A 16,728-nucleotide genomic window follows, 5' to 3' on the forward strand; every position below is an offset into this window, starting at 1 on the left:
ACTGCCATTACAACGTGGACCTCACTATAGTTGTATTTTGATAGAATAGAAAGGGTAGTTGATGTATTCTGTATCACTTATTACATTGACTATTAGAATACACATTGAATAATTGCTGGGTACCTTTATGCAAGCGTTCACCAGTTATGATGTTGAAAATACCAACATCCGTGAATCTGATACTCAGTCCAGCTGCGATTTGTAACTTGGACAATGCACTTATCCCATCACCATACTCAACTCGTTTGATTCTACATCTGCCGATCATCTCATTCACGATTCGGTAGAACTTCAAATTCTGATTTACCTGCACAAAAACATGGAATGATCATTTGAGAAATAATAATTTATGAATGTAATCCTCCAAAGATATCAAAATGTGAGTTACGGAAGCCTCAGCTGACGTCTTTCACTATCTCTATGGAGATAGCTAAGATTATGATGTTGATTAAATAAACAATTATTCTTTGTCTGAGTTTGAACGAGACGTTTTATTCCTATCTACTTAACTGGTGCCGAAACCAAAATATTATCTAGTATTTTTAGTTGAAGTTAATAGGAATTTTCGGATAGATTTTGAAAATGCCAAGGAGGAAAAAGGAAATTGCATCAAATATTGAAATTACCGGGAAAGAACCACCACTGATGGACGTGAAATGTCTCATGAATTTGATCGGATCAATTCAGGAGTTCCAAGGAGAGGTAAAAGAACTTAGTCTATTCTTGGAGAGGATGGATGCCATCCATTCTCAAATTATTGACAGCAATTTTGATGAATTAACAACTACAAACCTGCATTCGTTTTTCTTGTCTAGAATAAGTACATCAATTATTGTTGATTTGGGAGTATCGTTCAGTTCATCTTGGGAGGATGTTAAAAAAGCCCTTAAAGAACGTCATGCAGGTGCAAGGAAATCAGTCTCTGCAATGGCAATGAGAGTGTTGGAATTGAATCGTGATTTGGGAGAGTCAATTGGTAGTTTTGCCAATCGGTTATCGCAATTGGTTAAAGAATTGTAATCGAAAGTTTTAGATTCGTGTAATACTAAAGAGGAAGGGGTATGGAGAAATAAAATCTATGAAGAGTTATCAATGGAAGTTTTGTTAAGAGCAGCTTCGGAGCGAGTATGTACGAGTGTGAAAATTGCAAAACCTCAGTCTTTAGAAGAAACTATTCAAATTGTCAAAGATGAGGAGTCTTATTGGAAAGAAGCTAGTAATAGACACTCAAATTGGAGAGTGGTTGAGAATAAGAGAAGATATTCACTTAATAGTAGAACCTCTCCTGTTTATGGTAACAGATCGAACCAGAAATGGAGAACTGATGTAAAGGGATTGGTTACTAATGGGAAAGGAAATAGAAAGGAAAGAGAAGGAAAATTAGCACGAAACGAGTGTTAGGAGTGTAGGGAAGAAGGGCATTTTGCCAGAGAATGTCCTTACATTTATAGAAAGGAAGTTACCCCAAAAAAGAATTTTGGAAGAAGAGTAGTCAATGCTTTGAGGAGGAAGGAAAATCGCAAAAAAAATTTGGAAGGTAGTTCTGATGGAGAGAGTTTAACTCACTCCTCAGATAGTGAAAATAGCTGTTACCGTTATGAAAGTCAATATCGAGAGAAAAATGAAAAAGACTGGCCTGAATTGAAGGAAAATAAATCAACCAAATTATCGACAAAGAAAGGTAGGAATAAAGATTGAGGATTTCGGATGAGGAATATAGGTAGCAAGGAACAAAAAGTGGATTGCAAAAAAGGAGAGCTACCTATATTTCATGTGAAGAGTTGGGATGTTTATTGCTTGTATGATACAGGATCGGACAGTACAATAATTCGGAAGAAGCATTAATAAAAATTGATCATAGTTTGAAAATAGAAGGGTGTTCTTGTGAAATGTTAACTTTGACAGGAAGAAAAGCTTTAAAAGGGGAAGTAGATTTAAATCTGTTTGGATTGATTGGTTTTAAAAAAATTATGAGAGTTCATGTATCAACAGAAATAATGAACAACAAGTATGATGTGATAATTGGTTGTGATATGATGAGAGATCTTGGAGCTGCTCCTATCAATATAAATGGTCAATGGATAATCAAGTTGGGGGATAGAAATTATAAATCGAAAAATTCAATTGCTAAAGAAAAACATTTACTAATGGGTTCCATTGTGAGAGGAAATTGTAATGAACAATTTATAGACAAGGAACAAGAAAAATTAGCATTCTATATGCTGGAAAAGTATAAGGACACTTTATATAATGAAGGAGAGAGTCTGACAACAACAGGGAGAGTTCAGCACTCAATTCAATTAAAGTCATCAAAACCAATATTTATAAAAGCCAGAAGGTATCCACATGCAATGAAAAAAATCATTAGAGAACACATTAAGGATATGCTAGAACAGGGCATTATAAAAAATCTATCTCTCCATTTTGTAATCCATTATGGGTTGTACCAAAAAAGTCATCCCCTGGAGAACCGCCAAAACTTAGGGTGGTTGTAGATTTCAGAGTTTTAAATGATCAAACAGAGTTGGAGAGATATCCCCTTCCAAGGCTAGAGGATATGATTGACAGAATGCACGGAGCTAAAGTTTTCAGCACTCTGGATCTAAAGTCGGGATACCATCAAATAAGAATGAATCCAAGGGACATGGAGAAGACAGCATTTAGCTTTGAGAGAGGACATTATGAATTTACAAGGATGCCTTTTGGGTTTAGAAACGCAGTACCAACGTTTCAAAGGCTGATGGATGAGTTTTTAGAAGACATAAATGAAGAAGCAATACAAATCTACATGGATGATATCATTGTGTTCAGCAAGAATCTCGAAGATCATAAAGCACATCTCACACAGTTATTTGAAAGAATAAGGAAGTTTGGCCTTAAGCTGTCAAAGGAAAAAACTTACTTGTGTCAATCTGAAGTGAAATTCATGGGTCATGTGATTTCGGAAAGTGGAGTTCGTCCTGACAGCCAGAAAATTAGTGCAATAAGAGACATTCCAATTCCAAAGAATTTGAAAGAGATAAAAACATTTCTAGGCATGGTCGGCTATTATAGAAAATTCATTCACAAATTTGCACAGATGACTGAACCATTAACAAACTTATTAAAAAGAGGTGTGAAGTTCTACATATCATCAGATGTTATCCAAGCAGTTGAAAAGTGTAAAGAAGCAATTTGTTCAACGCCTATACTTCAGTTTCCAGATCTTCAACAACCCTTTACATTAACAACAGATGCTAGTGGGGAAGCAATAGGAGGTGTACTATCCCAAAATGAGAAACCGGTTGCTTTTGCAAGCAGGAAACTTACTCCGGCCAAGAGGCGTTATAGTACAATTGAAAGGGAATTTCTTGCTATTGTATGGTGTGTTGAGAATTTTAGACCATACCTTTACGGAAATGAATTTGTGCTAAGAACAGATCACATGCCACTTTTATGGATGAATAAGCTGAAAGAAACATCCGCCAGGATAACAAAGTGGAAAGAAAAATTGGCTGTTTACTCATTCAAAATTCAACTGTGGGGAAGAAGCAATGGCAAGAGCTATTCTGGCATATAATAGTAGCATACATTCTTCAACAAATTTTTCACCATTTGAGTTAGTTGAGCATCCAGAGGAGCATAGAGAAGTGGAGAGAAAAATCATGAACGAGAAAGTTCGGAGGACAAAAAAGTATAATTTGGAGGTGGCTGAAGACATGAATAAAATAAAAGTAGGTGACATAATCTTCAAGAAAAATCATCACAAGAGAACGAAATCGGATCATAGATTTGTTGGACCATATGAAGTGATTGATCTACTACATAGGAACCGAGTGGAGGTAAAAAAGCAACACAACAATGGACGAGGTAGACATGAAATTGTGCATTTGAGTGAAATTAGAAGATCGAAAAGGAACTATAATGAAGATGAGTAAGGAAAGATTTCCAAAATGTTTTTATTATGTTGTTTTCCATGTTTTGTTTTTATGAGTTCTATTTACATCTCTATAATAGAGATAGTAAAGACTGGAGGGGGGTAGTTACGGAAGCCTCAGCTGACGTCTTTCACTATCTCTATGGAGATAGCTAAGATTATGATGTTGATTAAATAAACAATTATTCTTTGTCTGAGTTTGAACGAGACGTTTTATTCCTATCTACTTAACTTGTGATTAATTTAGTATCACAGTTCTTCCGTAATCCATCTTCATTCTTATTGGAAATAATCATTTCTCATTGAAGACTAGCGGGTAACCCGTGCTCCGCAAGGGTCCAATTAAAATCTTGACACACTGAAAACTTGACGATATGAAATCTTGAAGAATTGAAAATAGGCATTCTCGTTTAATTAAGAACTTACATGCAGAATTTCTAGTTAATCAATCCAGTAGTTGAGACGTGATGATAAGACGTTGATAGACGATGGTGTGATGTTGAGACGTGAGTAGTTGATTCCTGAATTTCCTATCCCCTACATGTATAAGCCGATTCTCTCCTTTATTATATTATAGATTACTAGTAAGCCCCTGGCAGGAGAACTCGCTCAAAGTACATCACATATTCTTTCAGCTGTTCTATTGAGAGCAGTGATAAGTCAAGAGAAGTTGTAATGAGCTATTAATTGCATCAAGTTGGCAGCTCATTTGTGATTTGTAATTATATTCTTCCTATGCACTTTTAATGTTATTCCATTATTCCCTATAAAAAGACGAAGGAGTGAGTCAAGTTTGTTGGCCATGGAACTCAATTTGTATAATGGTTTTAATAATATGTGTTAGGGATTCAAGGTTGATTGATACAAAGTACAAACATTCCTTAGCCGTAACGACTCTAGCCGCGCAGCTGGAACAGATTGATTAAAATTATATAGATACATGGAAGCTAAATAATGCGTTCCGCAAGATTTCTTTTTAAAAGGAAATCTTTATTTTTACAAAACACAGAATTTGGAATAAAACAATTTAAGCAAGTGAATTTTGATAAAGTGACTATCTCTCGCTTCGATGTTGTAAGCAGGACTGACGCTCAATGCGTGAGAAAGCTGGCTCCAACAGTTCCAGGAGAGTTCCAAGAAGTTGTATAGAAACTGCTGACTGCTGTAGATTCTCACGATGTAACTCCTCCCTTCCTAAAGCGAACTTCGGGGGTTGGTAGCAAAGTTCTTTAAGAAGGTTGCTGTCCTCTTTTGGAGATTCTTTTGTACACGGTGAAAATCACGCAAAGAACAATCATAATGTACAAAATCGTTGAGAAAACATTGATGTCGGTGGTTAAATATGATTTCCGGATAACTGGAGACACTTGAATGTTTTTAAATTGGTTAAAGTTGTCTAAATTTTTCAAATGAATTTGGAAATCTGGAATTTGATGATCTTGAAGTTCTAATTGGATGTTTTCTGGAAATTTTGGATGTCCTCTCGTTTGGGAAGAGTGGAACAGAGGTTTTCCTCGATAGTAAATTTTTCCTTCGGCTGTATTGATGAAATAAATTCCTTGAAGTTTTGTCACAGTAGTTTCGGTTGTCGTTTCGATTTGGAAGGTCTCCAATTTTGGTAAGATTGCCAAATATTTTTGTATTTCGGGAATCCATTTGATGAGGTTCTCTTCAATTTGGACGGCGGTGAATTTACAGTTGTCGGTGGAACCAGTAGATATGATAGCCTCTTCACATTGCAGTTGTTGATGGGAGATGGCTTCGGATGAACACAGATAGCATTCGTTATCTCCTATCAATCTACATTCTTTATACAATCCTTCAATTTTTAAAGTATTAGAACTATCAGTTGATTTCAATAAATATTTGTTTTGTGGAAGTATTGTTACAAAATTTGATTCTACTTTACTTGGAATTGGTAATAATTCAAAAAGATCAAAAGTTACTTCTTCTACAATCGGAAATTCGAGAAAATAAATGATTTCGTTCTTAATTAGCTTACAATCTACATTAATCAATTTTTCTATTTCTAACATCTTATTATACTTGATTTCCAATGGGAATTTCTTATCATAGAATTTTGAAATTTTTACAAGTTCATTGAATAATTCTTTAGTATACAATATTATACTAGGGTGCAGAACGCCTACTTTACAAAATGCAATAGAATTTTCAATGTCATGAACTATGTCTAATAAAATATTATAAGCTATAAGTAATTGATTCAAAATATCTTCAATTTTTTCTAATTCTACGAAATCGTTTAAATCATTATTCAAAAATTTCTCTTTCAATTCATTGAAGTTTTGGTTCACAAGTTCAATTGTTTCATTGAATTCTACAATAATGTTTTGACTGATTGAATAATGGTTTGAAATTTGATTGGCTAAATTATCTTGATTATTATATGGTTCGAGAATCAACTTATCGTATTCTTGTTTGTCATATGAGTCCAAATTACCAGTGATAAATTTAAAAACAGATCCAAGACTATTTATTAAATCTCTTTTATTGCGTTTGACGTTTTCATTGTAAAACAAAATTATTTCCAATTTTTCTCCAATAACAGACTTTGTATGGTTGATGAATTTCAAATAGTTAATTGCACCTCTTAATGTACTTCTGTTTTCTGTAACAAAATCGGTTTTTGAACTTATACTAATATTTTTCCAAAAATAGTGAGAGACTTTATCTTGGTAATTATTTAAATTTTCAATCTCTGAATACATTGATTTCGAATCATAATTATGTACAAAAACGTGCGAGTTATATACAAGTTTGGCTTTGCCAAGGTTAATTGGTACAATTCCAGATTTGATAGTAACATTCTTAATGTCTATTGCTGTTCCTGATTTTGCTGCGTACAGGATGAAGGGTGACCTGGAAGAGGATTGTCATTGTCAATAGTCAGTTGAGTCACTGTCTTAGGTTTTTCAATGTCATTAGTTTCTATAATTCTTCTAGGTCTTTTAATTTTGGAAAGGTGTATTCTAGATTTTGTGTTATGGTGTCTCGGTACGATTTTAGCTGTTTTAAGGTCTCTGTTCACAGATTCGATTTTCTCTTTGTTATATTTTTTTGTCTTACTCTGTTTCTGCATATTTTTAACGAAGATATCGGATGGAATTTCAGGCTATGGTTCTCAATTCTCGTTTACTTTCTCGATAACCTTTTCTTTAAATTGCTTGATTCGTCTCTCTCATGTGTTCATAGAGCTTTTTGGTTTTTTCTCTGTGTTGATTGACATAGTCGTTCATCATCTGTTTGTCAATGTCAATGTCAAATAAAGCATTTGCGTTTATATGTCCGTTAAGAATTTCAAAATGGAGCTAGTTTTGTTATAGAGTGAATACTATTATTATACGCTAAAATTGCATGTTTCACTTTTCTCTTGATAGAATCGTCTTTGAATTGAACTTGATTATTAAGGAGTCTAATAATAGACTCGACAAGGGTTGCATGCAATCTTTCACACATGCCGTTTGACTGGGGATGCTGTGGGCTGATAAAGTGAATCTTTATCTTATGAAGTGCCATCAATTCTTTCACCACATTATAAGTGAACTCTATGCCATTATCTGAAACTATGATTTCTGGAACACCGTGATGACTGGAGAAATCCAGTAGTTTATCAACTATTTCAATTCCTTCTGCACCAGCAAGTGGATAGGCTTGTGCAAAACTATAACGTGAAAAACTATCTATTATCGTCAACAATTTTCTTTTGTCAAAAGTAATGCTATCAATATGAATAGTTTGAAGTAGATTTGAAGCAGTGGGGGTGAGATTCATTTCCAAGTTCAAGGGTACTGTTTTGCATTTTGTTTTTAAGCAAATGTGGCATCTATTGATGAAATTTTTAATTCTGTTTCAAGTATTTGGCCAGTAGTACTTTCTTTTAATTTGCTGATAAGTTTCTTGAATTCCACGATGATTATTCTTTCCGACATGATAGTTATCGATTATCTCTTTTATCTCTTCCTCGTTTGTGACATCAATCAGTTTTTTTGTACAATGTACTAGTTTGAGTTGCGTATTTTTGAAAAAAGTGGCAATTACTACAGTGAATTTTTTGTAGAAATCATTTTCAAAGTATAGACAATATTTTACATTCGGAACTAGATATTCTTTTACAAATTCTACTACATCTTTCTCAAAATTATTCTCGGAAATTTCTACAATAATTTGGCACTTGTTTTCAAATAGTTTTTGTATTTTCACTTTTCGTGGATTGTATTTCACTAGATTTAGTGATATTTGATTTTCCGCAAAGTTTACTGGTTCCTTAAGAGTTTAAATTCCAATCATTTCATTACCGTAATAGTCTGAATGCACTGTTTGATCGTCAGAGTCATGTTGTTCTTCTCGAATGTCAAGGTTATTGTCACGTACATCATTGTCGTCTACATTTCCTATTATAGATTGATCGTCAAGTTTGAATAAAAAATGCATTTGAATAGCTTCGTTTATTATCTTATCTACTTCTTCACCTGTGTTTTGTCTTGAAGGACCTGGAATAACATCATTATTATTCAATTGGATCCTAGATAGAGCATTAGCATTCTGATTCAAAATTCCTTTTTTATAACAAATCTCGTAATCGTATTCTTCTAGTTTCTAGACTATAGGACATATGGCCGCCGTTCTGATCTTCGATTGTATACAAAAGGTTAGTACACAAGTGTTTTATTATATGTTTTGAAAAGAGATAAAGAAACTTTTCTTATTCTACTCATAAAAATGGATATGTATTGATTTATATGATTAATTTATCATTATTTAGTATTCACTCCTGTTGAGCTCTATAAACAAAATGTCAGCAGATTCATATGATTTCAAGTATGTCACCTCATAATGTAATGCATAATATATTTTGTGAATAAGTATGTTACTGCCTGTGGAGCTCTATGAACAATAAGTCAACAGATTGATATGATTGTAGACAATGAACTGTGATTAGGTTAGGTCTGCAGAAGTTACTAGTAACTTCTTCCGACCCAACCTTTCAATGATTTTAAGTATGTCACCTCATAATGTAATGCAGAATATATTTTGTGAATAAGTATGTTTCTGCCTGTGAAGCTCTATGAACTATAAGTCAACAGATCGATATGATTGTAGACAATGAACTGTGGTTAGGTTAGGTCTGCAAAAGTTACTAGTAACTTCTTCTAACCTAACCTAACCTCAAAATATTGATTTCTAACATTGTTTTCTCTGAACATACCCATACCATCATCCTAAGATTGATTTCAGTAGCATATATAGTAGTAAGAATTGTATGCTGAACATCTAGATTGAGTGCAAGACATGTCATTCAAGATGACTGTGTCACTCTAGATGATCACCCCCTACATTGCACCCTATTATTAATCTTCTTGTATGTATGTTACAGATGAACAAAGCTACCAGATGCCAGCAGCTTGTCAGGAGAGTTTTGTACGTTGGAAGAGGCATTCAACAACAACCTTTGGACACTCTTCTACAACAACATCTCTTCACCCAACCCAATAAGGATTTTCACTCTCTGCTGAACAGCCTGCAGATGAAGATCATTGATGCCATAGGTCAGGAGTTCCAGACACATGGGCCAATCAAGGTCAACCTGATGTTGGAGGCTAAATATCAATGCAGCCACCTTGATGAGAAGAACATTGAGCAGGAGGAATTTCAGAATGTGGCCTTCAAGACTCCAAACTATTCCATATTCAATGTCAATGATCTTGCTGGAATTATCAGGGAGGCATGCAAGAAGCTGTTGGACGAAGAGGCCAAGTTTGAGGGAAACTCTAGTGGATGGAGCCTCCTCATCATTCATGGTCTCCTCATACGCATAAGCAGACACAAACCACTTCGAAGATCTTCTCACATTGAACTGCCAGCCAAAATTGCAGCAAGAAAAGCCATCATCAATCCAAAGAATAGTGATCAACACTGTTTCAAGTGGGCAATCCTCGCCAAACATATTATGCAAGGAGCACATCCTGAATGAATCAATGAGAGATATCATCGACTGACTGGAAATACAATTTCAATGGAATCTTTCTCCCCACCACCATCGTTTTCAGAGGGATTCAATTGACCGTTTTGAGAGGGATAATTCGAGTGTAACTGTCAATATATATGGGATGGATTCCAAATGTATTATCTATCCAAGATGTGTTGTGAAAGAAATGAAGGAGGACCATTTCAATTTACTACTCCTCCATGACAATGATGGCAGTGAAGCCACCACCACTCAGGACAGCAGTGAAGCCACCACCTCCACAACTCAGGACAGCAGAGAAGCCACAACCACCAATCATGAAGAAGAGGAAGATATCAATAGTCACTACTGTTATATGAAAAACTTTGAAAAACTTGTAAGATCTCAGCTGATTAAACACCAGCACCACATCATAAATTGTCGTAGATGCTTTACACACTACACCATCAATAATAATGGTCAGCAGAGGATGAAAGATCACAAGGAGTACTGTGCCAACAACCAGGCTGCTAGGATCATCATGCCTCAACTCAAGGAAGATGGAAGCCCACCAACAATGAAATTCGAGAAACATTTGAATAAATTCAGACTACCATTGGTGGCCCATGCAGATTTTGAATGTCTTGTGGAGAAGTCTGAGGAATAGCAGCAATGGATTGGGAAGGCAATCAAAGTGATCCAGCATCACACTGCAATGAGCTACTGCCTCTACTTCGTTAGAGATAAGAACTTATTTTCATTGTGGCTATCAATCACCAACCTCATCCCTCAGGAACCAATTGTCTACAGAGGACCTGATGCAGCCAAACACTCAATCAAAACTCTAACCATGCATGCGAGAGATCTAGATAAGGCAATCAATCATCCTCAAATAAAGATGCTTCCACTTTTTGAGAGGGAGAAAGCCAGACACAATGCTGCCGCCAACTGTGAAGCCTGCAAGAAACCATTCAATGGTGACAAGGTGTATGACAATTGTCATATAACAGGAGTCTACCGGAATGCTCTGTGCAACAAGTGCAACCTTCAAAGATGTCATACAACATTCATCCTAGTTTTTCTTCACAACTCCTCCTATTACGACACTCATTAAATCATACCACACCTTGGAACCCATGAAAAGCAGCTGTCTGTCATCTCAAACACATCAGAGAAGTACTTATCATTCACCAAATAAATTTCCCAGTAACTGCACCTATGATTCATCAATACCTTCAGATTCACACCAGACAGCTTGGACAACCTAGTCACCAACCTTGTCAAGTCTACTGAAGAAGTGTCAACAGTGCTACCACATACCCCTAGAGAATTTGGAGTTGGTTTCCAGAAAGGGTGTGTTCCCCTACAAATATTGTGACTCATGGGAGAAACTGAAAGAGACCTCACTACCACCAAATGAAACGTTTTTCAGCAAGCTAACTGACAGCCACATCAGTGATGAGGCATATGAACATGCTCAACAAGTGTGGGAGAAATTTGATTGCAAGACCCTGGGAGAGTACAGTGATCTATACCTCGAAACAGATATTCTCCTTCTGGCCAATATTTTTGAAAGCTCCAGAGATATATGCTTGAAAAACTATAACTTGGATTGTGCACACTATTTCATATCACCAGGCTTCTCCTTTGATGTTATGCTGAAGTATACAAAAGTTGAACTAGAACTTCTAACTGACTACGATATGTATATGTTCATTGAACAAGGAATCAGAGGTGGAATAACAATATGCGTTCATCGACATGCCGTTGCCAACAACACCTACACAGGAGTGCCTGTCGACCCAAGGAGCCTACATCATACCTCCTATACAGGGATGCAAACAACCTGTATGGCTAGATGATGTGTCAGCCACTGCCATGTTGTCATGTAGTCCAGATGAAATGAAGTATGGCTACATTCTCAAAGTTGACATTGAATACCCTTCTGAATTGCATGATAAGCACAATGACCTTCCATTCCTGGCAGAGAACAAGAAAACTCCAAAGTCAGGGCATTTAAGACTCCTGACAAAATTGACTGACCGCAAGCATTATGTTTGTCACTACCGTACTCTAAAACAGGCAGTACAGCATGGGCTGGAAATTAATCAGGTGCATCAAGGTGTAAAGTTTGTGCAAGAGAACTTTCTAGCACCCTACATCATGCTCAATACAAAGCTGAGGCAGAAGTCAAAAAACAAGTTTGAGGAAAATTTCTTCAAACCAATGAACAATGCAGTTTTCGGCAAGATGATGGAGTATGTGAGGAAGAGAATGAACATGGAGCTTGTCAACAATGAGAAACGTCTAAGGAAACTGATTGCCCAACCAACCTGTAAGGACCGCATCATCTTTGGCAAGAACATTTGTGCCATGACACTGCACAAGGAGAAAATTGAGCTGAACAAACCTATCTACATTGGTTCGACAGGGTTGGACATTGGCAAGACCCTTATGTATCAATTCCACTATGATGTGATGAAACCTACATACAAAGAGAACCTGCAACTGCTTTACCAGGATACTGACAGCTTATTCCACATTGTGAAAGCTGAGAACCTCTACAATGACATCATCAACAACCAGCAACTGAGAGACACTTTTGATACATCTGAGTATCCAACCGACCACCCATGTTATTCAGGCACAAACAAGATGGTACTTGGAAAGTTCAAGGATGAATATGCCGGCAGAGCTCCTCATGAATATGTAGGTCTACGATCAAAACTGTACACCTGCAGATGCTTCACCACTTGGATCTCAAGTCAATTAAAGAGTGGTTCGATAAAAAAAGCTAAACGAGTGAGGAGACCAATACTTGGAAAAGAGCTGTTCAAATCCCACCCAGATTCTGAATGATACATCACCTTTCAGGACTACCTTGACTGTCTCTATAAGAACAGAGACATCTCTAGGAAGCAGGTGATGTTTGGTACCAGGAAGCATCAAATCATGACACTAGTTCAGAAGAAAAAAGCACTAAGCAATGCTGATGAAAAAAGACATATATTGAATGATGGAGTTCATACTTTGGCATTTGGACATCATTCTTTATCTTGTAAAAGGAGCAATGATGATGATGATGATGATGATGATGATGATGAAGAAGTTGATGAACCATCTGCAAAGAGGCTATGCCAGAGTGATAATGAGTAACAGTCATCATTAGAGAACTTTAAATTATATAGATAAAACGATCTCATATGGAATGTACTTTAGGATACTGTTGAAAATTAATAATTTTTATAACATGATGTCAATGCTATTGAACTCATGAGAGTCAATGTTACATACATAGATTTGTGCAATATGCATTTGCAGAATGATTCCAGACCCTGTCAGCAGGAAACTTTGTCAGATGGACTTCTACCCTAAATGTCATGAACAGAAAAAAGCATGCAGGAATACCGAGAAAGATGAGTCATCTATTGTGCAGAAGGAAGTATAAAAGGGGAAGGCAGCAGCTATCAATCATCATTCTTCAATCATGGCGGCAACAAGTATCTACCAAGCAGCGCTCTACCTTGTGCTAGCACTCAGTGTCAGCACATTGGATACAAAGTACAGGACGCAGGAATTTCTCACATCAAGGGAACATGGACTGAATACATCAAACATCCATCATATGCAACAGTGCCTGCTAACATCCAGGATTCCTGCTCTATGTGGTAATCAGTCAGTGATTGACCAAATGTACAACAATAACAGAGACTGGTACATGAATATGGCCAGGGATCGAGCTGTGGAGGGAGCTCTCTGCAAACGAGTCTACTGCGCATACAATCTGCACACCTGTCTTCACCCCACAATCACATCGCTGGACTTTCTGGAAGTGGCTGTTGCAAGGTCAGTCGAGGTCTGTGCACTGTACTGTGAAGAACAAGCATCCATTGTTATTACTACTCCAGTGAGTACTGCAACTGCTACAACAACTCTTGCTGCTAGCACCACAACTACTCAAGCTAGTACTACAACTCTTGCTAGCACTACAACCTCACATAGTACTACTCCAACTAGTACTGCTGCTACTACAACTCCTGCCACTGTGCCAGACCCAGTACCAACATCAGCCTGCAGTGGAACAAGCAGACATGTGTCAGTGCGGAGACTGTCTACTAGTAACCTGCAACCAATGGATCATTAATTCCTGAACTTTGGAGATAAGGAACTGCCTGAACTTTGGAGATAAGGACCTGCCTGAACTGTTTGGAATGGCTCAAAACCTCTTGGAGACATTGACATACATCTATCACAATGCTGAAGTGTCAAGCTGCACCAATCTATGCGAGGGAGCAGTCATCTTGAAATTCATGTTCAGCAGAGGATTTTGTGAAATAAGTAATTGACTAGGAGATTTGTATCAATGGATAGTTGTCGATATATTGGACTGAAATTATCTTTGTGCACTATATATATATTTTCATGCATACAGTGTAAATAAACATCAAGTAATACCACAATTGTTGTACATTTTATTCCATACAGCCTTCAACTTCTAGAGTAAGCACAAGGTGTGAGATGAAGCATATTACATCCTGTACTGTTAGTCATCCAATACAATAGGAAGCATCCTACTCTGATAAATTTATATTTATGCAGGAAGTTGAGTAATCATGACTTTCAAGATGCTGAAGGTTGTAACTGCCAACATCATGGTCCAATTAACTGAGCAACATCCTGTTATGATAAACTTCAGGTCATCATTGACTTTCAAGATGCCAAAATCATGGTCTGATAAACTTGTTGCCTATATAAATGCTAATTAACAAGTTCATATCTCCAGTATGGATGAGACAGTGATAGTGGGAGAACTGCACAAGCAGGCTAGTCCTGACAAGAAAGGTTACAGTCAAAGGTCTTGATGACCTCTATCAGGCTGACCTTGTTGAGATGATACCATGTGCTCGACAGAACAAAGGTTACAAGTACATTATTACAATCATAAATTGTCTCAGTATGCTTGCATTTGCAATACAAATTTTGAATGAGTCAGCCAATGACAATGTTAGGGCTATGCATCCTATATTTGAAAAACATCCAATGAAAAATCTACAGACTGATGATGGTAGAGAGTGGTTCAAAACAAAATTCCAAAAATTTGTGAAACAGTTTAATGTGAATCATTACTCAACTAGATCAGATAAGAAGGCATCTATTGTGGAATGCTTCAATGGAACACTTAAACAGTTGATGTGAATCAAGTTCACTGAGCGAGGAACCTCAGACATTCTAACCTCACAGAGTATAATTCCAAGATCCATCGAACAATTGGTATGCGACCAGCAGATGTGAAAAAGAAGCATGAGAAAGCACTACTTAACCATCTTAGTGAAGAGCATAAAGCTTATTGAGAAGAGTTGCAGAAGAAGAATGCTGAGTGTAGAGGTAGGTTCTATCCAGGTCCTCATCAGGATAATGTGCCTGGTGACAAGGTTGGAATAAGCAAGTATAGAAAGACTTTCGACAAGGGATATCTAGCCAATTGAGCTGTTCACAGTAACACTTGTACGTCCCACAGTACCTGTTACATATGAATTGGAAGACCATAGAGATGAGCATATTCAAGGAGGGTTTTACTCTGAATAAATTGTAAAGACAACAGTGCCAAGTGTCTTTGAGATTGAAAAGGTTTTGAGGAAGACAGGGGACAAGCTGCTAGTGCGTTGGAAAGGACACAGTTCAAGTCACGACTCGTGGATTGACAAAAGTGACTTGATCTAGGATGAGAGAGGTTGTACAACAGCAAAACTTGTTCAAAATTATCTATTTTGATCGTGTGGTAGAATGTTGTGGTTCGGAGATGGACAATAAGAAGGAGCGGCATGGTCCTTTGTTCCCCAACCACATAAGATGCATTATATGTAGACCTTCAGGGTGTGGTAGGACAAATCTGTTGTTCAACATGCTTTTTGATCCAAATGGGATACATTTTTCAAATATACTTTTTTTTCAAAGACTACATTTCAGTCCAAGTACAAGTTACTTAAAACCATCATGCAAGGGCTAGGCGATGAGATGGAATATGTAGAGTGTGGAACAAGTGAGGAAATACCTGAAACACATGAACTGCCTGCCAATTCAATAATTATCTTCGATGACGTAATTTGTGAGCAACAGGATGACATCAGGAAATACTTTAGTGCAGGCAGACACAGTGATGTTGATGTTTTTTATGTGGCACAGACCTATAGCTGCATTCCAAAACAGTTGATTTGCGATAATGCAAATTTCCTAATCATGTTTGAACAAGATGAGCTGAACTTGAAGCATCTGTATAGAGACCATGTTGGAGCCGATATGACCTTTGATCAGTTCAAGGACATGTGTAACAAGGTTTGGTCATCAGCCAAACATGCATTTCTTATCATTGACCACTCATCAGGAAAGAGTGCTGGGCGCTACAGGAATGGTATCAACACCTATTTAGTTGAGATGTAAGCCTAGGAGAGGATCAGTCTGTTATTGTAAGGCAAGCAGGATAATTCGACCTCGTTAGAAGACATTGGAGGAGGTAGCTCCTACCATCAAGGAGATTGCAAAGCTAAGACATAACATCAAGAGAAAGCATAACGAGCTCACACTTGAAACAGAATTGACAGAGGAGCAACATGCAAAACATTCCAAACCGCTAACTAAACGACTGAAAAAAGTTATCGAGACTCTTCAGAATCCTGCAGCCCAGCAGCAACCACCTCCAGCTCAGCAACAAGCACCTTCAGCTCTGCAATAGCCACTGGCTCAATCATTAGCAGAACAACATTGGCTTATACTGCCTACACCGCTAACAACTCCAATACAACCCAGGCATGTTCGATGTCCATTACAACCACAACTAGATGTTGTTGAG

General features: G+C 37.0%; 1 protein-coding gene across 3 annotated transcripts in view; it reads right to left on the reverse strand.

Annotated features, from left to right (window-relative positions):
* LOC111064557 overlaps nucleotides 1-16,728 on the reverse strand; it is a 595,337-nt gene that overhangs the window by 300,033 nt on the left and 278,576 nt on the right. For all 3 annotated transcript variants that reach the window (XM_039441820.1, XM_039441821.1, XM_039441819.1), the window contains exon 8: nucleotides 124-307. In XM_039441820.1, coding sequence (XP_039297754.1) covers nucleotides 124-307 — 184 coding nt within the window. The remainder of the gene's footprint in view (nucleotides 1-123; nucleotides 308-16,728) is intronic.

Source organism: Nilaparvata lugens, chromosome X (genome assembly GCF_014356525.2).
Source record: "Nilaparvata lugens isolate BPH chromosome X, ASM1435652v1, whole genome shotgun sequence".
Taxonomy (NCBI): Eukaryota; Metazoa; Arthropoda; class Insecta; order Hemiptera; family Delphacidae; genus Nilaparvata; species Nilaparvata lugens.